A 26,277-nucleotide genomic window follows, 5' to 3' on the forward strand; every position below is an offset into this window, starting at 1 on the left:
TCTTCATGGCCAGAGTAAATGATGGTTTCGCCTGATGTCAGTCTGGTCTGGCCGCTTCCATTCCATCTGGTCTCGCATAAACCGAGGACCTTGATGTCGTATCTTTTCATCTCATTTACTACCTGAGCGAGTTTTCCGCATTTGTATAATGTTCTTACGTTCCATGTCACTATTCTGGTTTTTGCCTTGGTCGTCAGAAGATTTATCAGCAAGCTGGCTTCCCAGAGGCTTTCGCCAGCACGCGTCATGGACTCTGTTGGAGAGCAATCCTCCAGACTAGGCGATCGTTGGTTTTGTTGGTTTGGTGAGGTTGCAGTTTCTATAGCAAATGTGATTTTTTTACGGGATGGGGTTGCTAGCCCCACGCCCAACCCTCCTCCTTTTTCAGCCGGGCTTGGGACCGACCTTGGCGGAGTTGACCTCCCCATACTTAAGAATAAATGGGGTGTATCCACTTCTGGTGCTTCAATCTAAAAAATGGGCGAGGGGAGAGTTAATCCCATCTTCACAACTGTTTGGAGAAGGCTCCATGGAGATGCTTGCAGAAACCTCACACTGCACCAAAGGATCCAGAATGAACTTTTGGATGTAGTGAAATTGAACTGTGGGGGGTCGAACGCATTTATTTTGAACGTACACTCTTATGCCAAAGGGGACCGCCCCCTAATTGGCTTTTTGTCAGTGCACCTAGCAATCCTTAGTTTTATCCTCTTTCTCTTTTGTTTCCCTCTTATCCTCTTAGAAAGTGCAATATTTTATGTACCTCCTGGGGAAGCTAGGCATGTAAATCTGGGATATTTCTACGTGCTCTTTTCCCATGGGAATCACAGGGGGGATTGTGTAATTAAAACTGCAAATCTGTAAAAGGTCCCAACCATAGAATCTGTTTCACCTTTTACAGTTCCCAGTATCCCCTGTTCCTTCTCATGTGACGTGCTGATGTAGGAAGGATCTAAGTTTGGTGTAGCCCTGCCTCTCCCTCTCTCTTCCTGTGATCCCATTTGGCAGTGAGTGGCAGGAGAGTCTAATCGTGTGGCCTTATATTTTGTTAGATTATTACCTTTTTGTTCCTTTACTTCAAGGGATTATTAATAAACTTTATAAAATATAATACTTGTAAGATTCCCATGCCAACTGTAAGGCGACAGACTTTCTAAGGGAAGACAAGATACTGAAGAAAGAGGGCTCCATGCCAGCTTGGTTATGAATAGGCTTTCTTAGGATTAATTGAGGGAACGAAGGCACGAGAGGCAGCAGCAGAGAGACAAAATGGTGGATCTCACACCTGCCCTCGGGCCAGACCAAAGATTGTATGTAAACAGAACAAAGAAATCCTAGAGCCAGGGATGGTCCAGGGCCACATGCACATTTCCCCTTGGGGTAGTTAGAGCTGCTTCTGCTGTCCTTTTGCTTCTCAAGATAGTTTGCATTAATTAAGAGCCTCATCATACAGCCTCTACCCTGTGCGAGGCACTGTGGTAAGTGCTTTACAAATAAGATCTCGTTTGATCTTCTCGATAACCTTGGAGCTAGGTTTTATGACCAAGTCCATTCTACAGTTGTGGAAACTGAGGCAGACAGGTCACATGACCAGCCATTTGAGTTCAGACTTGGACCCACACCTTCCTAATTCCAAGCCCAGAGCTTGTCCACTGCAGCGCATCGCTGCCCCACGGAGTGACACGTCCTGAGGACAATCACTTTGACAGCAGGGTCTAGCTTGGGCCGGAGTGGGGAGAGACTTGGGGCGAGGCCACCGTGTGAGGAGGTTGTGGACACAAGCTGTACTCTCGAGTTGGCTGGGACCCAGGAAGGGAGGTGCGATTCTGTTCCAGGAATCATAGGGCCTCTCCTTAGGCATGTGAAAAGGTTTCGGAGGCGTTTCCTATATTCCCATGAAACCTCATTGAGGTAGCTGGTTTTTTAGAAAGCAGATGTAATCACATTTTGGTTCAATTGCAGCATAGAAAATGTAGGTAATTTGTCTGTAATCACACAGCGAGTAATGAGACCTAGACTTAATTCTCTCTCCCGATTCCCAGCCAATGAGGCCGTCACAGGCGTCACAGGTGCATCCTTAGTCTTAGTACGCCACCGGGAGTCAGGCAGAAGCCGGGCTTCGCCGCTTCCAGCAGCAGCTTCATCATCAACTTTTCCGTGATTCCTGCTACAAACCGATTCCTTTCTCAGCTGACTGACAAACAGGTCCCTCCAGGCATCTCTGTTTCCCTGGTGAGCACTAAAAGGCAAGGCGGCCATTGCCCAGGGCTCTGGTCTGGCTCTGGACAGGACCCGGGTGGTCGTGAGGGTTTCCCCTGCGGAGCTGACGAAGGCGTTGACGTGGCATCGGCCAGATTTGGAAGCCTCGAAGCTTCGTGGCCAGCCGTAGCCAGAAGACCTGCCCCACTGGCTGGCACAGAGCCTCGGAGGATCCTCCCAACTTCAGCTCCGGGCAGCTCACGCAACAGGAGGGTGCCTGCGAGGTGGAAGAAGCCCCCCGAGACTCCTCTCTGGGCCTCGGACTTGAGCCACATTTTCTGCTCCAAGCTGGGTACTCCAGAGTTGCCAGCTCCCGATCCAGTGTGCCGGGGCTCCCACAGATCACAGACAGGGACCACGGAGGACAGCCACCTCCTCTTTTTCTAGAGCATCGCTCGTGGCAGCAAGTTTTGCTTTGATTCTCTAAATTGATCCACAGCGTTGTGTCCTGTGCGCTGGTCCGTCCGGCACTTCCATCAGATGCCGTCACAGCAGCCACCACCTGTGGACAACAGAGCCCCGAAGCTCTGCTCGAGAGATATGTGGACGCCCACGTTAAAAGGCCGGGAATGTGGTGTGATTGCCGTCTGTGGTGCCTGCCACGTGGGCACGCGACTCCTGTCTTGTGGATTAATCTCTAGGACCCACAGACCCCATCGAAGTCGCCATCGTCCTCAGAGGAGCGGCAACAACCAGCCATCCGTGGGGCCTCGTTCCCGGAGAGCTAGACGTGGCTAATGAAGGATTCAAAGATGGACGTTGATGAAGGTTTGGGAGGATAACCAACGTCCGAGTCATGCAGAGAAACATGGGAAGACGGTCAGCTCCAGAACACCAGGACTTTAGACGGCCGTTATCTCCCCAGGACTTAGCTCGGTGCCTGGCACATAGTAGGCGCTTAATAGATATTTATTGACTTTCTGAAGAATTGTAGCAATGGAAGGAGAAAAAAAGGTGTAGACATCTGTGGGGAGGTCAAAACCAGGGAGAAGCCACCAGGTCAGTCCATGCCCACCTACAGAACCTCCCAGCAGGCTAACGGTGAAGGGGCTCCGCAGCAATCCTCCATATCTTAAGCACACGCGAGCCATCAGCCCCAAAGCTGGGTCAGGAACGGGTCGAGCATCCAAAGGCGGCCAAGCGCTGAGGAACCGCGAGGACCTGCCGAGCAGACAGGAGACGTCGCCCTGCTCTTGGGAGAGGCAGCACAGGTGGTGACTGGGCTGCTGGGCTGGGTTTAGTGACTGTGCTGTCCTAGAAGAGGAGGCTCCGATGGGGAGAGGGCCAGTAAAGATAAAGCAAAAGGCATTACTAAACCCTGAAGAGAGAAGGGAGAGAAAGACGAGCCAGCACAACGGGCGCCCACATAGAAGGGCCAGCGTTGGCCTGGGAGTCGGGAACACCTGGGCTCCGATCCTGCCTCACACGCTACGTGGGGGACCAAAGGCAAGTAAACTCTCGGAGCTGGAGGTTTTTCTTCAGAAAGGGCGGAACGGACGGCCCCCGAAGCCCTTGAAGCACTTACTAAACACCTGCTGATTGATTCCAACTCGAAATCCCTGATCATAAGCAAAATAACTCTGTGGGCCCCACAGTCCTTTAGGTCCTTGACTGATCATTCCGACTCTAATTCTCTAATCGTATGGATATCAATAGGAGAAATAACACCGGGGCGGCTGCTTTTAACATCTTGTTTTAGGGAAAGAAATCCATTGTATGAACCTCAATAGAAAGGCAGGGGGCAGGGGAAGGTCTATACAAAGTGGCGAACAAGATTAGTCATTAAAATAGCTCTTAAAACTTGTAAAAATACTAGATAGCAAACTCTCTATTTTCTCCATTCAGATATACTTAAACGCAGAAAATCCCAGTGAATCACTCATTTTATTCGTGTGGGTGATATCCCTTCCCACACCAAAGCTCCCAATTCGCCAGCCATACGAGAGACACACAGGCGTGTGCCATACAATACGGATGTCAGCTAGAGATACACCTTATGTATAAGTCTATGAGAGGACGAGCCAGTCAGCGAACATGCCCGAAGTGCCTACTATGGGCCAGGTACTGTGCTAAGCAAACATGCCAAGGATAGCGCTGCTCGCAAGTCCTGAGACAGAGGGGACAGCAGGGAGGGGAGAGGAGAAGGTCCATCTGACTGGAACTTGGGACGCACAAGGGGGGTCATTGTACACATGTAGGGGAGACACAGACCCTTCAGTGTCTCCGTGGACTTCACTGAAAAGCAGGCTTGATCTTCACGAGTTTGGTATAAGAAGTCCAAATTCCTAGAAGAGAAGTATTGGAAGACCCTTCGCTTCCCTCAAGACTTCTGGGTGGATCTCACTAAGGCTGTTTTTCACATCCCCAAATGGATCTTGCTCTTCTTCTGCCTCTCATGACGCCACTTCTCAGACAATTATCAACCAACATTGTCTCTAGGCTGACCTGGAACATGCTTTGTCAGAGGGAAGCCATCAAGTCTCGATTTTGTTCTCTCCAATTAAATGCTTTCCTGAAATCCAGAGCAGAATCTTTTAGTCTCTCCACCTTTAGTCAGCTGTGTGACCACCCTGATAGAATAAAAAAATGACAGAAATTTAATTTCCTTTACTCTAGGACATCTTCCATGTTGCTTCTGCTTCACCCATTTTGTGGAAATTTTCTGTTGGATGGCATGCTGGGATGATGGCAGAATAAGGCAGATACTTAACAGTTCAAATAATGTTTAAAAATTGTGCCTCTGGGTAAACTCTAAAGTGGCAAAGATGGTTAAAAGTCAGGGAGAAGTCATTGCCCAATGTGAGACAACTTGAGAAGAAGTTGGGAGGGCTCTGGATGGCTAGTGAGCAAATAAACTCGAGGCATCTGTGTAGGTGCAGTCTCAGCTTCAGAACCCCCAACCAACTGTGTGAGTGGCTGTCTAGGAGAAGACTGGGGAGACACCATATCAAATTAAGCCTACAGAAGGGGAGAAATGAATATATACAAAAAGCATTCCAGGACAGAGAAGTAAGAAGATGCTTATAATCTCTGGAGAAATCCCAGTGGATTCGAGTGTGGAAAGTGATGATAGCATTGTTGGGGATCCTACAATATAGAAATGACCCCAAGAAATCAAAGACCCCTGGATTGCTCAGGAAATAACAACAGTAACAAAAAAATAAAACTAAACCGGGGCAGCTGGGTAGCTCAGTGGAGTGAGAGTCAGGCCTAGAGACGAAAGGTCCTAGGTTCAAACCCGGCCTCAGCCACTTCCCAGCTGTGTGACCCTGGGCAAGTCACTTGACCCCCATTGCCCACCCTTACCAATCTTCCACCTATGAGACAATACACCGAAGTACAAGGGTTAAAAAAATAAATAATTAATTAATTAAAAAAAATAAAACTAAACCCTGAGACATTATCTCCACACAAAGGGTGAAGAATTTGACACATGCATAAAATTGACAATTAAGAAATATGTCACTCAAAACTAAAAAAAAATTTTAATGTATAAGCAAAAGTAAAGGAACCCTACCCCAGATAGCTTCTTTGGAGATAGAGAAGATCAGAGTTCAAAATTAGAAGACACTTAAATTAAAGCATCCGCTTTTAAAATTTTAAATGAAAGCTTAAAATGGATACAAGTCCCAAAATGTGTTCTTGGAAGAGCTTTAAAAAGAGTTTTAGGGCAGCTGGGTAGCTCAGTGGATTGAGAGCCAGGCCTAGAGATGGGAGGTCCTGGGTTCAAATCCGGCCTCAGACACTTCCTATCTGTGTGACCCTGGGCAAGTCACTTGACCCCCACTGCCCACCCTTACCACTCTTCCACAAAGGAGCCAATACACAGTAGTTAAGGGTTTAAAAAAATAAAAAGAGTTTTTAAACCAAATTGAGGGAAAATTGGGAGTGGGGGGAATGCAAGAAAATATAGAAAATTATGAGTGAAATGTCAACCAATTGGGAAAATTTTTAAAACTCGCTGAAGTAAAGAATTCACTAAAAATTAGAATTGGGCAAGAGGAAGCTGATAACTTCTTAAAACAACAAGAAATAATAAAATAATAAAAAATGGAAGAAGATAGGAGACATTGTATTATAAAAGCAATTGATCTAGAAAGCAGATTCAGGAGAGATAATATAAGAATTCTTGGATTTTCTGAAAATTATGATTTAAACAAAAAGAGTTTAAACACTATCCTTTAAGAAGTGGTTAAAGAAAATTGCATTGAAGTTTTGAAACTAGAAGATAAAGTAAAGAATTCATCAATCACTACCTATATGACATCCCAACAGGAAAACTTAACCAGAACTTTAGAGCTAAGTTTTGTAACTCCTAGATTAAGGAGAAAATAATACAAGCAACTAAAAAGAAGTAGTTTAAATACTATGAGGATACAATAAGTATAATACAAAATGTAGCAGCTTCTTCATTAAAACAATGAAGGGCATAGAATACAACATTTCAAAGTGCAAAGGAGTTGAGTTTAGCACCAAGAATAACTCATGGAGCAAACCTGAGTATCATCAGACAAGAAAAGAAATCATCTAAAGAAATAAAAGACTTTCAAATATTCCTAAAGAAAAAACCATAACTGAATGGAAAATTTGGTATATAAGAAAGAGAAGAAACATAAAAAGAGAACATGAAAGATCAATTCTAAAAGATTAATAAGGACAATATGTTTACTTCTCATATGGGAAAATGGTATGTTTAAACTTTAAAAATGATATCATTAATTGGGTGGTTTGAAGGAATATTTATAAATGGAAACTCTGAGGCCTATTTGAATATAATAGAATGAGTTAAAATAGAATAAAATTGGAGGGGGAGGAATAAATTGGAATAATCATCTCATATAAAAGATGCATGAAAGAAAGAAATATTACAACAAAGGGAAGGAGGGATAGTAATACTAGTACTTTATTGTCATCTGATCTGGGTAAAAGAGGGAATAATACATCATGCAAAATAATGAATTTTTTCTTAATTTATAATAGGTGTGAGATGATGACTCAAAGTTGTCTCAATGTGCATTTTTCTAATCAATAATGAAGTCGAGCATTTTCAATTCAATGTATATTCAAAATTAACCATTTTATATTTCATAATGCTTTCTATCTCTGGTTTATAAATCCCTCTTATTCACAAATCCGATAGGTAATATGATCCCTCCTCTTTTAATTTATTTTAATATCTCCCTTTATAACTAGGTTGTGCATCCATTTTGTGAAATGTAAATTTTGAATACATTAAGTTGAAAAGGATTTTGTGCAAGCAAACTAATATAGCTAAGATTAGAAGGAAAGCAATAAGTTGGGGAAATTTATAGACACATACAGGGCATTTTCAAATATAGAAGAACATGAGCCATTGCCCACTTGATAAATGGTTAAAAGACATGAACAGTTTTGGGATGAAGAAATCCAAACTATACATAGGTATATGAAAAAAAATGCTTTACTTCATTATTGATTAGAGAAATGCACATTGAAACAACTTTGAGACATCTCATACCTATTAGATTGGATCAAATGCTAAAAGGACAAAATGACAAATGTTGGAGGGGATGTGGATAAATAGGGACAGTACATTGTTTGTGGAACTGTGAACTGACCCAGCCATGTTGGAGAGTGATCTAGAATTATACACAAAGAGTTGTAAAACTGTGTAGACCTTTTGGCCCACTAATACCACTAGTAGGTTCGTTTCCTAAGGTGATCAAGAAAAAAGGAAAGGAAACTAGATATTCTAAAATATTTACAACAGTTCACTTAGTGGTGGCAAAGAACTAGAAACTGGGGGGATGTCCATTAGTTGAGGAATGGCTGAACAAGCTTTGATACATAATTGAAATGGAACACTCTTGGGCCATAAAAGATGACCCAAAAAAGATGATCTAAAAAAAACCTTAGAAAGGCTTATATGAAGCCAGGAGAAAACTGTGCACTATGAAAAAAAATGTATAATGATCAACTGTGAATGACTTAACTATTATCAACAAGGCAAGGATCCATGGACAACTCCAAGGGACTCATGATGAAAAAATATCCACCCCACAGAAGGAACAGGTAGACTCTGAACGCAGATTAAAACATACCATTCTTCACTTTATTTCTTCCATAAAATTTTCTCTAGTATGAGCAATATGTAACTTGTTTCTCAATATGATGAACAGGGAAATGTGTTTTGCGATATTATGTGTACACCCATATCATATTACCTGCCTTGTTGGGGAGGGGAAGAGGTGGGAGGGGGGGAAATGAGAAATAGAATTTTGCACATGGCTAATGTGAGAATCTGTTTCTCTTGGACAAACATTTATTATAATTTATTAAATATTTGCAACGAAGCACGTGTATTATATCATTGTTATGTTATATGTATTTAAAAGTCAATGGTAACTCGAACAAAATCTTCCATTCACACATATGTGCTGCCGTCTTGTCACTTGCCATTTTAGTAAAAAGAGCATGCACAGTCTTTGCCTAGTTTTTGCATTGTTTCACTCCATTGTATCTTTAAAAAATTACTGGGGAGTCTTTCAGATTGTGTCAGCTTCCACACAGATTTCCTCTATTTGAGTCTGTGCATGAGCATGTTTATATATGTATCAGTGTAGCTGATGCACCCAACTTCCTTGGCTTAATGGCAATTGCTATCTCCTTCCTTTGTACATCAGTTATTGAAATAATAGAGTCCATATTTAGAGGTTCCATTGTCATAAGCAGGAAGATAGGTACCTTTGAGAGGGCTGACTTATATGTTCCATCTCACATTAGTTTAATAATTATACTTAACATTTCTGTAGTACCTACTATGCCAGGCACTGTGCTAATTATTATCTCATTTCATCCTTACAAGAAGTCTCGGAGGTAGATGTTATTTCTGTTACAGATAGGGAAACTGAGGCTGTTAAGGGACTTGCTCAGGGTCTCTCAATTAGGCATTTTCTGAGTTTGAATTTGAACTCAGGTCTTCCTGACTCCAGGTTCAGTGCTCTATCTGCCATTCCTTCCAGCAGCACACTCTGGTTTGCTTTCTTTCAGGTTACATTGACAGATATTTGCAGGATGATCTCTCTCATTTAGATTTCACATAAAGTTCTCTACTGACATTTTCTCCTAAATAAAATTTTATGAGGCAAGCCTGCAGATACCAAGCCATCATCATTCTCCACAATCATGTTTTGCAAGTTAACTGGCAAAATGGAAGTGGCCTGGGCTGCCATATTTCTCTCCTGAGGAGAAGAGATCTAGCTAGCATTGGTGAATGAGGTGGCGTCTGGAATCTCTCAGTTCTCAGTGTGCTGACTATTTTCCTCTAAATTTCTCTAGGAAATAGTATCAGAATAAATATATTTCTTATTGTGGGAAGTCATCAATTTACAGTTTGGATTGGAACTGTCCTAATCACTTAAAGTGTTTCCTATTTAAGACTTTCCCCAAACAGAATGTTTACTTTGACCTTTGCCCAAAACAGTCCATCAGCTCCATCTGGACATCACTGGAGATTCTTGGCTATGACTGGAATGAGTGGCTTTGCATCTATTAAAGTATTCTCCATATTCCTTTCTGTGATGTTATTCAGTGTTGACTTCCGACTCTCCAAGAATATTTTCATGTTGTGTAGAAATGAGTTTGCTCAATCCCTAGAATCATCCATTTCTTGATCCTGAACCATATTTTCCAAGATTGTTTTTGCTGCCTTCTTTATCCATTTTCTCATGGAAACTGAGTTTCAGCACACAATGCCCTATCTTGGAGAATCATCTCAAGCCCATCATGGACTTCTCCAATGCATTCTCATGATCACTCCAGGTTGCTCCTATATTACTCCATCTTTTGCATCTACTACTGCAGCCCAAATGGATTCCCTGCTCTTCCCCATACATGCCATCCATCTCCTACTTCCATGCCTTTGTATAGGGTGTCCCCAATTCCTGGGATTCCCCCTTTTTTCTACCTTTTCTTTCTGGAAACCCTAGATTCCTTCACAGATCATCTCAGGTGTCACCCCTTTCCAGAAAATCCTGCCCTTAAATAATTGTGAGATGGTCAACAGTCTGAGGGTTTATGAAAGGCTTACTATGTGCATGCTAAGGCATTAGGGACAGACAGAAAAGAAAAACTAGCCTTGGAGAATTCATATCCTCATACTAAGCTTCAATTCTGAATTTGGATCTTGATTTTGTTTATCTGAACATGCGATGGCCACAGAAATAGAATGTAAACTCCTTGAGGGCAAGCAGGAAATGTCGTATTTGGGTATTCATATCTCCCCACCCAGCAAATCTCTCCTTGCATCCAGAGGCATCCCATATGACAAATAGGATGTTTTTTAATAGTCCAAAAAATTACTTTGTGAGCTCTGAAAAGCGAGTCCATCCATAATCCAAAAATTGTTTCATTGCCTTGTTTGCATGATGAAACCAATCATTATTTATCCCCACTCCATTACGTACTGTGCTGGGATGAAACTGAGAGCTGCCCTTCCATTGAGCTAGAAGTATTTGTTATTTCAATTTTCTGATTTCCTGGGTAACAAAAATGACTATGGATGGGGTTCCCTTTCTTCCTGTAGCATGTCCACTTGTTGGTCATTAGACCAAAGTCATTCCTTGAGTCTCCAAAGTTAAATGAATATTTGAATGGTCTGAGTTGTGAGATTCTCAGCCCTCTCACCTTCTTTTCCACCAATCCTCTACTGTCATTGCAGAAGTGGAAAGGAGACAGAGCAGACAAAGGGCCCTTTTGCATTCTGGGGCCATTTTGTGAGTTGCCTCTGTCAGAAATTAGGACGTTGGTGGAACTGATGACTGAATGGGTGCTTCCTTTGGGTGTGGGAAACTCCCTCTGCCTATGCAAGAAAGCATTTTCTCAGCAACGGAGAGAGTTAGAGGATTTCTTAAGGCATGAGGAGCTTAGGAGACTTTCTCAGGATCCCACAGCCAGTAAGTGTCAGAAGTGGGACTTGAATGTTGGTCCTCCTGGTGCAAAGGCCAGCTCTCTCTTCAATAAGCCTTTGAAAATCACTGAAATTGCCCTTAGTGAGGGACTCTCCCTCACACACAAGCACATCCTCAGTCGAAACGTTGGTGCCTTTGCAGTCACTGTTGCTCATCCCAGCTGGACATTTGGTTTCCCAGGATTTTGCTACAAGCTGCTCATGGATTTTGGTTTTGCCTTCCCACAGATTCTGAACGTCTGCCTTCTAAGTTCATTATATGCTGCTGCAAATTGTGTCTCTGGTGTTTGGAAAAATTCCTCAAGTTTTTAAACAGAAATGCCTACATCATGGTACGTGCTTGGATTTGGGCCGTGAGCAGCTCCGTGGCTGCCCCAGCAGAGCCGTGTGAACGATGGCATTTGGAGAGCGGCCCTCGGTCAATGCTATTGGTTTTTGTCCAATGGGGATACGGTGGCTTAAGAGGAGCGGGCAAGATCCAATATCTATTTCCTGAATGTGGTCCCATGGGGCCTTCAGCTGTGCTGTGCCTTTGGGCATTGCCATTCTTTCCAGACCGACTTTTTATTTTAGGTTTTCTTGACTAAGTCATGGAATAGTAGAACATATGTGTACACACATACATGCGTGTGTGTGAGCGGATGCTGGCGCCAGCTCAAACCAGCTTCCATGAACGGACTGTGCAATTTGCAGGACAAACACGAATACCTCAGAAAATGGCAAAGAGCACAGAGCAGTGTCTGAGTTCTCTCTGAATTCTCCCTCTTCCTGCCTTCCCCAAAGCACGGCTGCACCTGATGTCACTTTGGTGACTTGGGTTCCCGTGAGCAGACTGTCCAGAGCTGGCAGTGTGTTCCCTGGACAGAGAGCAGAGCAGCCAGGACTTAGGATGGGGGAAACGCTCTCACTGAAAACCACCATTTTCTTCCATTAGGGAAGGGAGGGGAATAAGCCTTTATTAAGAATCTACAATGGGCCGGTCCCTGTGCTAGGAGCTTTGCAAACATGATCTCTTCGACCCTCCCGACAACCCTGAGAGGTAGAGACTTTTAGAGAAGGAGAGGCAAATGGAAGTTAAGGGCTTGCCAGGGTCACCGAGCTAGGAAGTAACCAAACTCTGGATTTGAACTCGACCCTTTCTGATTATTCCAGCCTGGTGCTCTATCTGCTCAGCCCGAGCCATGGTATAATTACGATTATACGCTTCCATAATAACAGTCACAAATACAGACCAAAACAATTATTCATTGAAGGTTTCCAACAGACTGATGTAGAGGATCTGGGAACAGATCTGCTTTTGTGCAGAGGGAAGAGCAGGGCTACCATTTGAGGACAGATGGCTCAGGATCCTGGGCTGTTGATTGGGATGAGGAAGAAATATCTGAGGTGAAAGAGCCCCAGACCAACAATCATTAAAAAGACAGGAAACTGAGGTTTCCTGTAGCATTCAGATTTTAGCCAGTCCAGAATAGGAGGCCATTTCCACAAGAATAACATTGCTTATGAATAGAGGTATGGAATCTCCTTAACAAAGAGGAGATCTTTTCACCAGCCTCCTTCTTGAAATAGTCTTGTCTTGGGCAGCTGAGTAGCTCAGTGGATTGAGAGTCAGGCCAAGAGATGGGAGGTCCTGGGTTCAAATCTGGCCTCAGACACTTCCCAGCTGTGTGACCCTGGACAAGTCACTTAACCCCCATTGCCCACCCTTACCGCTCTTCTGCCTTGGAGCCAATACACAGTATTGGCTCCAAGACAGAAGGTGAGGGTTAAAAAAAAAAATGGAATAGTCCTGTCTCTTGCTTATGAAGGGAGCTGGGCCCTCTTTCTGACCAGCCTGAGAGCTCCAGCTTAGGAGCTCCCCTGACATTTTCCACTGGTGGCTATAGTAAGAGTGGAAGTGGACGGAGAGAACTCGGCTTCTCGCTCCTTAGTTCATCCCAGGGGAAGTGGGCCTTGATTCACACAAGGAAGACTCCAGCACAAGCTTTCCCCAGCCAGTGGACCCAGATTCAATAGTTAGAGCCTGTGACTTCCCTTGCAGGGAGAGTTCTTTATAGATTGATAACAAGCCGGTCTCTGCCCTGCCTCCAGCAAACACCAAACAGATCCAGCCCCTAGGAGATGCCTTGAGTAAATGGGCTTGGAAGCCGGCTGACCTCCCAAACCCAAGGCTTGAGAAAGGTTTCGTAGAGAAATATTACAATCAACATTAACTGGCCTCACTAGAGAGGCTCCTAACCTCATAGATCCCGAGCCTTAAAGGATTTCTCATCAAGCCCCTCCATTGTATAAAGGGGAAACAGACCTAACCAAGGACCCAGAGTTCATTAAATAGCAGAATTAGGTTCCGCATCCTGCAGCCACCGAGGATTCCCTGTGGGCCATGGGCAAGCCACTCAACCCCTCTGGGCCCCAGTTTTGTTCTAAAATGAGGGCGATGGATTAGATGGCCTCTGAGGTACTGGGCTTATGCCTCAAAGAACGATGGATGAGTTTCTACGAAGCTCTCTGAGCCTGCCTCAGCCTGGATCAGGGCCTCTTAACCTGGCTCCATGAACTTGGTTGTGTGTGGGGGGTTTTTTAATATTTTGAATCTGGTGTTATCCTCTATGCTCAATTTTCTGCTTTTGAAACCATACTTTTGAGTAGGTTCAATAGGCTCCATCTGCCTACCAAAGGGGATCTAGGACACGGGCCGAGAAGCTAAGAAAGGCCTCCTCTGAATTTCTGTCTAGGAACTTTCCAGGTCATGGAGTCTCCATGGCCACCAGCAGGACTGCTGGCAGGAATGAAGGAATTCCAACTGCAGGAACCCTCCATTCATTCCCGGCTCCCCTGGGACCTCCCGATTTCCCGAAGGAAGCGGGGAGGTGGGCGTAGCTGATGGGGAGAAAGAACTCCATCCCCTCGTGCCCTGGGGCTCCTCTCTGCTGCTGTGGGGCCACCCTCCTGAGGCCAGAGCTTCACCCAGCGAGGCTTCATTTTTGCTTTTCTCTACAGGTTGCGATCTACGGCTACAACTTCTGCACGGCATCCCGAGACGCTTTCCAGCTTGTGATGAGAAATGTTGTGAGGTAAGCAGGCCTACTTGTGCTCGAGTCTCCTCACGGTGAGGCAGGCACGAGGCGTTGGTCCATCCGGCTCCCTGCTGTGGGAATGGCTTTCTCAGCCTGGCGATGCTTCCCTTGGGGGCCGCCTTCCTTCTCCTCTGTCTCTGAACGGTGTACATACGCAAGGATGCCCATGTTGCCTTCCCCACCGGGGCGACGGAAGCTCCTCGATGGCGGGGGCCATCTTTGCCTTCCTTTGAACCCTCAGCCCTTAGCAGGATGGCTGGCTGACACATAGGAGGCTCTTGAAAACGTTTCCTAGTCAGCAAAGGCTGGTGGAGCTCAGCTTCTAGAGGGGGCTGTACTAAGCCCTAAATGGAAGAAGACAGTCCCTGCTCGGAGAGTTTGGGGTTCAGCCGGGGAAACAAAGCCCTCCTCACCCCCTCTTATTCTTGCAGTGATAACTCTGTGGTGATGTTTGAAGGCTACAAAGCGTCCGACAAATCTTTTCTCATATAATCCTCACAATAGCCCTGGGAGGTGGGTGGAATGATTATCCCCATTTTAAAGATAGAAAAAAAAGGCTGAGAAAGATCGCACTGCTTTCTAAGGGTCTCACAGCTGGGGAGGACCCTGGACAAGGTATTAATTGAGGTTTTTCTGACTCTTACGCCTGGCATCCTATTGACACTGAGTGTACCCAATCCCTTGTGTATGGGTCCCCTATCTGTTCTGGCTGGAGGGGGGAGGAAGTCGATCTGGGCAAAAGGAATAAGATTCCAGCCCTAAATAAGTAGCAAATGATGGTGCTGGGAGCTACCGGAGGGAAATAAGGAAGAGGGGAAAGTTTAGAGGAGAAGACGATGGTGACGGAGATGCTTTCAAGCTATCCATGAACAGAAGCATCATGGACAAGCATTCATGAAGCCCTTACTACTGGAAATGCAAACTCAAACAGAGAAAAAGGTAGTCTCTGCCCTCAAAGAGCTTACACTCTAGTAGGGGAAGGAAAACAAGGGGAAGGAGGGTGAACCTGGCATTGGCATGGAATGGAAAGTTCTGGGAAGAGTAAGGAGTGGAAAGTGGAGGTACAAAAGAGAGGAGCTATAATTCATAGAGGAGGAACGACTGGGTCATAGGCACAGTACTGTGGTGGCCCCATGATCTCTCAAATCATTCTATTAAAGAAATTCTGTACCAAAACAACTTCAGCTATTCCTGTGCTTTGGGACCTCTAGAACCAAAAGGAACCGAGAACACAAAAGTGGAAAAAACTTCAGAAATATAAACTTCCAGGCAAACAGCTAACCTGATCTCTAAAAAGGAACTAGATCTAACCATAGAGGAACTGTCGCACCAAATCCTTCTGGTCCTGATGGATTCACAGGAACTTCTACCTTTTTTCCTCCAAAACTATACTTTTATCATTTGTTAGCTTGCAATAATATTCTATTACCTTCATAATCATGTATTCTGCCAATTCTTAGGCATCATCTGAGTTTCTACTAAGAAACTTTTTTAAACCTTTACCTTCTGTTTTAGAATCAATACTGTGTATCGGTTCCAAGGCAGAAGAGCAATAAGGGCTAGGCAATGGCGGTGAAGTGACTTGCCCAGGGTCACCCAGCTGGGAAGTGTCTGAGGCCAGGTTTGAACCCAGGACCTCCCATCTCTCTGGGCCTGACTCTCCATCCACTGAGCCACCTCACTGCCCTGTATAGCTATTCTTTAAAAGTTTCTTAATTGAGGGGTAGCTAGTTGATTCAGAATCAGATACAGAAAAGACCCTTCGACAAAGTACAACACTGATGCTAAAAACCCTACAAAGGACAAGCATAGAGGGACCCTTAAAGATAACAGAAGAAGCATATAGCTGAAAACCCAAAGCAAGCATCATAGCTAAGGGGGTTACAATAGAGCCTTTCCCAAGAAATACAGAGGTGAAGCCAGGATGCCTGTTCTCCCCACTATTATCGGATATAATTCTGTTTATCCTAGCAAGGGCAATAAGAAAAGAGAAGGCAATTAAAGGACTAAAAAGATCTGTAAGGAGAAGATGAAGCCACCTGTTACTGAAGATAGGATGGCTTACTTGGAAAAACTTGGGGACTTGGCAAAGATACTCAACTTAGACAATGAACCTTCAGCAAAGTTTTAAACTTTAAAATATGCTCAAAAAGACCAGATTTCTATGTAATAATAACACAAAGAAGAAGCAATAATAGAGAAATTTCATTCCAAATAACCAGAAAATGCATAAAGTAACTGGGGATCAACTTCCCAAAACATGTAAAAATACTTGAATGGTTCAGTTCTGAAATAAATGTTTCCTAAAGAAATAATGATCAACCTAAGTAGATGAAGGAGTGTTCTGTGCTCCCGGCTAGGCTGTGCTAATATAATAAAAGTGACAAACTCATCGCCTCTCTGCATTTCTGCCCAGTTGCCTCACTTTCCCCATTCATTATTGCCTTGGTTGCCTTCATGTTGATCTCCACCAAATAGTTAATGATAGGAGTCATTTAGGAAAGGAAAAACAAGAGAAAATGACAGAAGGCTAGAAAGGCCTGGATGGGCCAATGAGGAAGACCACTGTGGCCACCAGATGTCCTTCAGGATCATTGTAGCCCCAGTAGCAGAATTGTTAGAACATCCCTGAATGGCCCTGCAAGGTCATGTCCTGTTGACTGCATTAAAAAGCAAATTAAAATGAAACTTCGTCTCTGGGTCCCAGATTCCCCCCAGACACACGCCACGCATCCTTCATCAGACCAAATGTTAGGCGAGAAGAGGTCAGCCAGATTCCTGCCCGCTTCCTCCCCTCCCTCCATGAATCCCAATGCCCAGTGCACAAGGAATGGAGGTGTTGAGAGTTTTCTCCCTCTTTCTTTCTTTCTTTTTCCATTCTGGTGCGCAGAGTAGCAGTGTTGGACAAAGTGACGGATTTCCTCCTGTGGATGGGGAAGCTGCTTGTTTCTATTAGCATAGGTAAGTCATCTCCAGAGAGCGGGGGGCAGCCTGCTTGGAAGAAGCAGCATCTCTGGGCAAACAGATAATGGCCTTCTTCCTCTTCTCACAGGTGTCCTGGGCTATTTATTCCTCACAAAACAACTCCCGATTGCAGCACCAACGCTGAATTATTACTGGCTGCCTCTGGCGGTAAGGAAGGGCCACATCCCTGTTGTAGTCTCTGGGGCTTTTTGGAAGGGGAGGCAGTGGGGCACGGGGGTGGGCTGGCTGTCAGAGAGCCTGGCTTCAGAGCCCCCCTTGGGTCGCTGTCAAATGGGGTAGCTGACTTTGCCGTCTGCTCTGTCTCTTGAGCTTTGCTCCTTGACTGGATGATGATGAAACAAATGGGACCAGATCACCTCCCAGGCTCCTTCCACCTGAGCCTACGACTCTAGAGACACATATAGCAGGAGAGGAGGGGGCACATCTGTATATGCTTCCTGCAAAACACAGATCCAGAAGAAGATAACCTGGGAGGCACCAGCAGCTGCATGGTTGGGGTCAGGGTTCCATGCCAAGATGGCCTGGAGGGGTGAAGTCCCTTGTCCACAGTAAGAGGCAGAGAAGAAAGTCAAACTCGGGCTTTATACCTACAGGAGATAGTGTGGTACAATGGAAGAAACATGGCCTCTAGAGTCAGAGGTACCAAGTTCAAATCTTCCCTCTGATGCTTAGTACGTATGACCTTGATCATATCACGTAGACTTTTGGGTCTTGGTTTCTTCATTTGTAGAATCATGAGTCGACCTGGATGGCCTCTGAGGTCCCTTCCAGCTCTAGATCAAGGATCTGGAGCCCAGAGTTCTTTGCATTCTACCATACATCTCCTCTTTTCCCATTCAACTGAATGAAATAATTTCACAGATGTGAGCTATGCTCTGGGACTTCTGAATGTGCCCTCCCCCTCCCCGGAGAACATGAACATGCGCATGGTTTCCCCCAATAGAAATCCATTCTTCTATCCTTTCTCTTGTCCTCTGAACCGGACAGAAGTGATTAGAGGGTGAACGACTCCTCCCCAAGAGTCTGTCCTTCCAAGAATCCAAGCTGACCAGGTCAATTTGGGGCCAGCATGAAACATTGAAACCCACCTACCCGCCCATCCCGTAGAAGGCACCAAGAGTTCCCTGTAGCCCAGCCAATTCACTTTGAGTTGGGCAGCCTCCATCACTGAAATATTCCCAGTGGCTACGTCCATACTAAAAGTGCCAGATAAGTAATCACCAGCCCGTGAGATCATGCCGGGGCCTGGCCTCAGCAAGCCTCCCCCCACCCATATTAGTGTGTTTTGTAGATAACATCTACATGTACATCTGATCATTTTCTTATTATCCTCAAAATGTTTTGAAGGTAAAACCCCATTAAGATTCTTTTCTTAGTGTGAAATCTCAGACAAAAACTTTCATTCCTCTTGTTCGAGAGATCCCTTACGCTAAAAACAGCCCCCCCCTCCGCCACAGCACAGTATTCTTTGCCATGAGGAAGGCCCATGATAGTTTTTTAATTTGATATTTTTTCAGTTAATAAAATTCTATTTTCTTTGTTTTCTCCTTTTTTCTTCATTAAAAAAGAAAAATTCCCAAGTTCCTTATAACAAATATGCATATAGTCAAGCAAAACAGCTTCCTGCATTGGCCATGGGCAAAAAATGTGTCCATTTGTACCCTGAATCTCTGTCAGAAAATGGGGACGTGATTCATCGCTGGTCCTCTAGGCTAGTCATTGGCCGTTGGCTCGACCCCAGTTCTTGGCATCAGTCAAAGCTACTTGCCTTGAATAGAGCGTAGTTCTTGTTTAAATTGCTCCCCTCACTGCATCAGTTCATACAAATCTTCCCAGTTTTCTCTGAAAACGCTCCTTCCGTCCTTTCTCTAAGCGCCTCTCGCTCGGCTGTTGCCCAGCTGAGGGGAGCCTTTAGAGTCTCTCCGAGGCACGCTAAGGCCACGCTGGCGGCCGCCCGTGCGCATCCACAAGGTCCCGTGGTGACAGCTGTCAAGTCACAGCTTTCTTTTCAAGTTCAAGACCTCAAGTATTTGGAGGTGGCTGCGCCTGTGTACTAGGCACTTGGGGGTGAGTTTAAGGACGTTGCGCCTGGCATATGGTGGTGCATTCTGCATTCTGTGCGTAACCAAAGCCATTGCGAGACTTCTTCCATCTGGAATTACGTTCTGTCCCACATTTCCCAGCCTGCCTGCTGGGACTTGGAGCTCACGCTTTGATGGTCATCCCTTGAAATGATGTTTCTCCAAATTCTTTTTACTTCATTGACCCAGTTTATTGGCCAGGGCCATAAATTTAGACTTAGAAGGGAAATCGGGCTTCTATTCTAGATCTTTCATTTAGCAGATGAGAAAATGGAGGCAGAAAGGCACGATGTGACTTCTCCAAGATCACGTGGGCAGTGTCTGTGTTGGAATTTGAATCCAGGTCCAGTGATCCCAGCAATCTTTCCGTGATACAATTCTGCATTTGTATTGTGCAGACAACAAGGCTGAACATGTTCTAATTCACCCTTCCTGACTGAGGCTGCTCCCATGCCTGACTTTGGAGGAACATGGCACCATGGAGTGCAGGACTTGGCGTCAGCAGGACCCGAGTTCAGATCCTGTCTTAGACACTTCCTAGCTGTGGGAATTTGAGCTCTTCAGCCTCTCTCAGACTCAGTTTCTCATCTATATCATTGGGATAATACGGGTAACAGCAGCACCCATCAGTTGTTTGTTGTGAGGACGAGACGAGATCACATATGGACATGTACAAGGGCTTTTTTCAACCTCACCACAGTATACACAGACGTGCGTGCACACACACACACACACACACACACACACACACACACACACACACACACACACGAGCTTCCCAATTAGCCTTCCTGTTGCCACCCTTCCAAAGCTGGGTCCACACACAGTCATAAAGTTCACGCCGCCCAGGGTCCGAAGCCTGTGCCTGCTCTCCTTCAAAGGTTAGAAGCCGAGGCTGATGCCCAGGCGCTCAGGGGGCGCCGGGCAACTTTAGGAAGTTGACTCCATGTTCTTGAGGTAGCCCTCTCAGTCCCCACTGAGATCTCATTTCCAATCCAAACGCATTACCCACTGGCAACTGCAAAAACAGGAGATGCTTTCCTTCTCCCCCATTATTAATCCAATGGACACACGCCCAGTAAGGGGGCCCAAACAGGACGCAGTTGTTTCTCTCTTCTTCCCCAGCAATCAAGTGTTTCTATTCTCTCTAGGAAACAGTGCGGTAGAGTAGAAAGCCCGCTGGATTCGAGTTCAAAGGCCTGTTCTACTACTTCTGAGCAAGCCCCACAAACACTGCACTTAAATAGGGGGCAAGGAATAGTGTCTTTAGTCTGGAAGACTAGTGGAAGTCATGGGAATAGGTGTGGAAATGAATGGCTTCCTTCCAGCAATGGAGTTTGCCTGAGAAGCTAGAGACCAAACAAGTGAGGAAACTCCTCAAAGAATCTTATTGGGCCTGTATGTGGTAAATAGGGACTAATCATGTCAGTGAGTTCCCAATCACAGCCAAGTTACCTGCTGTGCGTCCAGCCATCCAGCCAGCCAGCCATCCATTGAGCCATCCATCCATTGAGCCATCCATCCGTCCATCCATCCATCCATCCATCCATCCATCCATTCATTTAGTGTTTCCTGTACACCAGTCACTGAGGGGGAATAGAGAGGAGAGTGAGATAGTCCCTGTCCTCAAGGGGCTTCCATCTGTCAGGGATGGAACAACAAACACTTACGTATATAAAATAATTATCACACACAGAGTTGCAGAGGGAAACTTGAGGAGCGAGGGGAGCCCCAAAAGGCCTCCTGGAGATGCCAAGGTGACCCTTAAGTAAATGAGGGAGGGAGAAGCCTGGACCACCTGCCCCCTGGGGTTCACTTTGGAGAGTCATGACATGTATGGGATCTTTCCTATCCGTTGCTTGGGACAGTCTCAGTGACACATTTTCCCCTCCGCTCTATCTGCTTCCTTCCAGATGACGGTTTTTGGGTCTTACATCATTTCCCATGGGTTCTTCAGTGTCTTTGCCATGTGTGTGGATACCCTCTTCCTCTGCTTCTGTAAGTAGGGAGCACCTGCCTGCTTGGGGTTCAGGCTGGGGTGTGGCCAGGGAGCCTGGCTGGGACCTGACTGCAGGATCAAATGGTATTTTGGCTGGAAGAGGAAATTGCTTAGCAGAGTTTCCTTCAGCTCTGACCACTGCACACAGGAGCTGGGCCAGGTGGTATGGTGCCTGGCTTCCCTGGGCTTAGTAATGTCTTCCATTTTATGCTAATGGATGACTTTGGCTACCCTTGGCCAATGGAACTATTCAACCATGGATAAGAACTTACCCTTCTTACTTTCAGGAAAGATTTTCTTTTGGGGAGTCTTTGCAAATGACCATTTCTGAGTGGCTCCAGAGTCGCATAGGGCCAGACCTTCCCTTGTATACCTTTAGCAAAAAAAAGAATTGTAGGGAATTAAAGTTGGCTATGGTGCCATGCTGCCAACGGGCACGTTTTTAAGAGCTCTGGAAGTGCCCTAATATTTCCCACATTAGTTACTGACTTTATTTATTTTCGCTCTTTTTTCTGTCTTTGTAACAGCTCTATGACAGAAAGGCAAGAACTAAGCAATCAGGGTTAAGTGACTTGCCCAGGGTCACACAATCTAGGAAATGTCTGAGTCCAGATTTGAACCTAGAACCTCCCAATTACAGCCCAGGCATTTAAAAAAAGGAGAGGGAACCTTGGATGCCTCTGTTTCTTTCTCCGAGAATGATGATGGGGTCTGAATTGGAAATTCACTGGTTGAGAGAATTCTGAGTGGCAGAAACTCCCAAAGTACCTCAGCACCTCCTTTGTCATGTAAAGTCTTAGAGCATTGCCCAAGGCTCTAAGAGGTTAAGTGAATGACTTGGGGTCCCATCCCCAGTGGGGGCAGGGAGTCCGGACTTGACCAGGTCTTCCTAACTGAGACCAGCGCTCTGTCCACTGTCACTGTCTCCTTTTCCCAAGGCATGACAGAACGACAAACTGAAGAAATGTGCTCAGTTTTGGCCCCAGAACTTGAGGGTCTCAAGGAGCTGCTGCTGGGCTCTCTCTATCAATAAAGTTACTCAGCAGAGCTAGCAAGGGTTATTCCATTGGGCAAAAGAAAAGAATTCTTTGGGGCGTTCCATCCACCTGGCTGTCTCTGCAGGTCATTTCTCGGGCCCCCTCTCCCACCCCGAAGTTTCAAGGAAGGTTTGTGGTCTGCCAGGGCTGATGCGAAGGGCAGCCTGATCAGAGTGACCCCTGAGCTCAGGGTGGCTGGGGCTGAATGGAGGAGAGAGGAAGAGCCTCCAGTCGCTGTCACTGTGTAGAGAGGCCTCGACCTTTCTTTTCCATTCTATGCATGTGTCCATCAACGCCAGGATCCAGAAGCTGGGAAGTGAGGAGTCCTGGGTTCCATGGCTCATTCTTCCTTCGAATAGCTCAGATTGGGACTTGCTTATTGTGCCCTTTTGCCTCAGTTTACAGTCAGAGCACTAGCATTTGCTTACTGGGGGTGTCGGTCAGTCGAGGCAGAGGAGCAAGGAAAGCCGGAGGATCCCCAAGCAGTGGGGGCTACCAAGAAAGCCAAACGCCTGGTGTCTGCCCTCGGGGACCATGCATGCATTCTAATGGGCAAAGAACCCTGGTGACAAGCATGGGGAGGCTCTCTAAACTATGACAAAGTCAAGTGGTCTCCCTCCAAGTCCTAGCCAAGCCCAGGGGCCTGGGCTCACTGGGCCCTGCTTGGGCGAGTGGCTCCTCTCCAAATGGCAGCAGAGGATTCAGGACTGACTTCTTCCTTTGGAGCCCTCTTTGGCAGCCTGTGGATCAGGCAAGGAATATTAGGTTTGGGCAATGAGAAATGCCCGTCACTCCTTCTCCCTGGCCTCCTCTTCCTCCTGCCTCCCCTAGGAATGAAATGCCAGCTCCGCGGAGAAGCGGCCTTTAAAGATGGCAGCTTTAATCGCCTCATTGGAGGCTTCTTTTAGAGACTGAAGAATAAGGTGAACCAGGCTGGCCTGCCCTTGCCCACCCTCCAGGGAACGGGCTCCTTGGAAACAACTGCTCTTCCCAAGCCAGCCCCGACTAGCATTTTCGTGTCCTTTGATGCCAGCCCAATTCTGGGCACGTTCAGAAGCCCCCCCTATTTGAAGGCGTTTCTTCATAGCCTTCGCCCGTCGGGCCAGCACCGGGCACTGCTTCTTCCCCTCCACACAAACTCCCTCCCGGGGAAGTCAGTGTCTCTGAGGGTGGGCTGAGCACTAACTAGGGCAGGGAAGGAGAGAAATCGGCTGAAGGGGGGGCTGGGAAAGAGCAAACGCGGCGGGCTTGTGTCCTTCGCATTGGGGGAAGGTCATTTACAGACAGGAAACCCGAGTCTGGAGAGCTGGGATAATCAGGATCATGCCTGAATACTCCAATCACAGCTGAATAGCTAGTCTAATTGCTACCATAACAATTAATAACCATTGAAAGGAAGCTTAGCAGGGTGGAGGGAGCGCCAGCTATTAGGGTCAGGGAGATGTGGGTTCGAATCTGGCCCCGGACGGATGAGCCAGCCTCCCAGGGCCTCCTTCCCACTCCCCGCTCTCTTGGGATGAGCTGCACAGCTTGAATTCAGGGAGAGAATTTCTTCTCCGGAGGTCTCTTGTGCCAGTGAGGTCACAGGTCTGTCTGGGCTAAAAACAATCACCAAAATAACAGCTAATGAGAAAAGTCAATATGAATATACAATCCCTACTATGTGCCGGGCTCTGTGCTAAGTGCTTTTCAAGTGTGATCTCAGTGGATCCCCACAACAGCCTTGGAAGGTAAATGTGATTGTCATCCCCACTTTACAACTGAGGAAACTGAGGCAGGCAGAAATCACATGACTTGGCCAGGGTCAGGCAGCTAAGAAGTACCTGAGGCCAGGTTTGAACTCTGGTCTTCTGGGCCTCAGGCTTGGCGATCTCTCCCCTGACCTGCTAGGTGGGAGCTCACAGCCCTGCCAGGGGAAGCAGCAGCTCCAAAGGCCACAGGCGATGCTGCTTTCCCGTCCCGCCTCAGTGCTCTCTCTTGGACCAAAGCGGCTTGTCTTGGTGGGTCTAATGCTCGTTTCTCTCCCTGTTTCCCTGTTTTGCTCTCGGGCTTCCCAAACCTCCTCCCCGGATGGCCTCTGCCTGCTGTGCTTCCTCGGCCACGCGTCCAGGCGAAGATCTGGAGAGAAACGACGGGAGCCTGGAAAGGCCCTACTTCATGTCCCCCAGCCTGCTCAGGGCTCTCGGCAAGAAGCAAAACAAGAAACTCAAGAAAAATTTCTGGAAAAGGATAAAGCGCCCCAAAGGACACCATTCGCGAGTGTACTGACGCGGGCTGGGAGCCGGGCTTCGGGCCGCCGAGGGCTCCTCCCCCCGGCTGGGCAGCTGGGGAGCGCGGCCGGCAGTCACTGGGCAGAGAAGGCGGCCTTCCGCTGCTCCGCCTGCGGCCCCTGCTGTAAACTTCAAGCAATTTTTTAAAATAAAAAAATATTTCTAGCTTAGAATTTCCATAAGCTTTCTGCGGGCCGGCCGCTCCCCGCCCCGCCCCGCCCCGCCCCGCCCGTGGGGCACCTCGGCCTGCCCTCTCGGCCTGCCCTCTCAGCCTCTCGGGCTGCCCTCTCAGCCTCTCGGGCTGCCTCGGCCTCTCGGGCTGCCTCGGCCTCTCGGGCTGCCTCCCTTTTTTTATTTTTTTTATTTTAGTGCGTGTATATTTGTAAAGGCTATTCAGGCAATTGCTGGCCAAGGCGGCCAGCTGCCCCCCCCCCCCCATAAGCTGGGCTGGAGTTGGCCGGTCCGAGCCCCGCCCCCCGCGGCCAGCGCACTCCAGCGCCATGATCGGGTGCCCCAAATCCCTGCCGCTGTCCAAGGTGACGGAGGTCTCCGCGAGGAGGACGGAAAGCCACTTCCGGGGGAACCTGCCTGCTCGGCGCCCGTTTACGGTGCCGCTGGGCGCTTGGGAGAAGGCGGATGCTGTCCTCGGGGAGTCCAGCGCGGACTTGGTCTCGCTGCCCGGGAGAAGAATGTTCCAGAACGGGCTCCCCGGGCTCCCGCTCCTCCTGTTCTTCATTAGGGCGCCTCCACACTCTCGAGGTTCCGCGAGCCTCCGTGGGGCAGGAAGAGGCTGCTTCTGGCCCTGCCTGGCGCCTGCCTGGGCTGGGCCCGGAGAATACCGCCGGCCACCCTCTTCCCGGCCGTCCCAAGCCTCCTCGTCACTCCGGCCACGGCCCTGTCCACCTCTGGCGGTGCCGCCAGACAAAAAGCCTCCGGCTGGGAACTCCGCGACTTCCCCAAAGAGAACTGAAAAAAAGGCTCTCGGCTGCTTGGCAAAGGACTGGAAGGGAGGCGCTGCCCAGCCGGGCCGCCTCAGCACTTTCAGGCCTGGAATTCCAAGTTGGGCAAATCCCCTTCCCTGGGCAGCACCGAGCCATCTTTGGGGCATTAAGGGGCCGCCACGCCGCGCGGGCTGGGGCAGAACCATCCCCCATCCCTGGAGGGGCTCCTGCTCTCCACTCCTCGCGAGAAGCGCAGCGTGCTGGGGCCGAGGTCGGAGCAGGCTGCGGGGCCCCGGAGGACCTCCTCTGGGCTCCAGCCTCCGGGAGTGGGGCAGGAAACGGGCCCTTATTCTCGCTAACCGGGTGCTACATTCGATTGCTTCTCTGCGGCCAACCCGCGGCGGGTGCTCGCGGAATTCCCTGACTGGAGCCTCGGCCTTGCCCAGCCGCCGCTCGGCCCTGGCTGGCTTCGGCCAAAGGCGCTGATTGTCTCCTGAGCATAGTGCCTCGAGGGAGAAGCTGCGCTGCCACCAAAGCTGCGGGGCTGTTCATCCCCCTTCCGAGGGCGGCCGGCTGGGAGAGCCTGGCCAAAACTCCAACACGTGGGACTTGAGGCAAGTCACGCGAGGCTCTTGAGGCGAGACCTCCTCCTCCTCCTCCCTTCAGAGCCCCCCCCCCCCC

At 47.4% G+C, this 26,277-nt stretch overlaps 1 protein-coding gene across 1 annotated transcript in view; it reads left to right on the forward strand.

Annotated features, from left to right (window-relative positions):
• The window catches only part of LOC123247846 (choline transporter-like protein 5), a 99,545-nt gene extending 74,832 nt beyond the window's left edge, over positions 1-24,713 (forward strand). The window contains exons 12-17 of the mRNA XM_044676892.1: positions 11,435-11,538; positions 14,207-14,280; positions 17,174-17,244; positions 17,336-17,415; positions 21,263-21,347; positions 24,496-24,713. Coding sequence (XP_044532827.1) covers positions 11,435-11,538; positions 14,207-14,280; positions 17,174-17,244; positions 17,336-17,415; positions 21,263-21,347; positions 24,496-24,653 — 572 coding nt within the window. The 3' untranslated portion in view covers positions 24,654-24,713. The remainder of the gene's footprint in view (positions 1-11,434; positions 11,539-14,206; positions 14,281-17,173; positions 17,245-17,335; positions 17,416-21,262; positions 21,348-24,495) is intronic.
• Positions 24,714-26,277: the final 1,564 nt, after the last annotated feature.

Source organism: Gracilinanus agilis, chromosome 4 (assembly GCF_016433145.1).
Source record: "Gracilinanus agilis isolate LMUSP501 chromosome 4, AgileGrace, whole genome shotgun sequence".
Lineage (NCBI taxonomy): Eukaryota > Metazoa > Chordata > Mammalia > Didelphimorphia > Didelphidae > Gracilinanus > Gracilinanus agilis.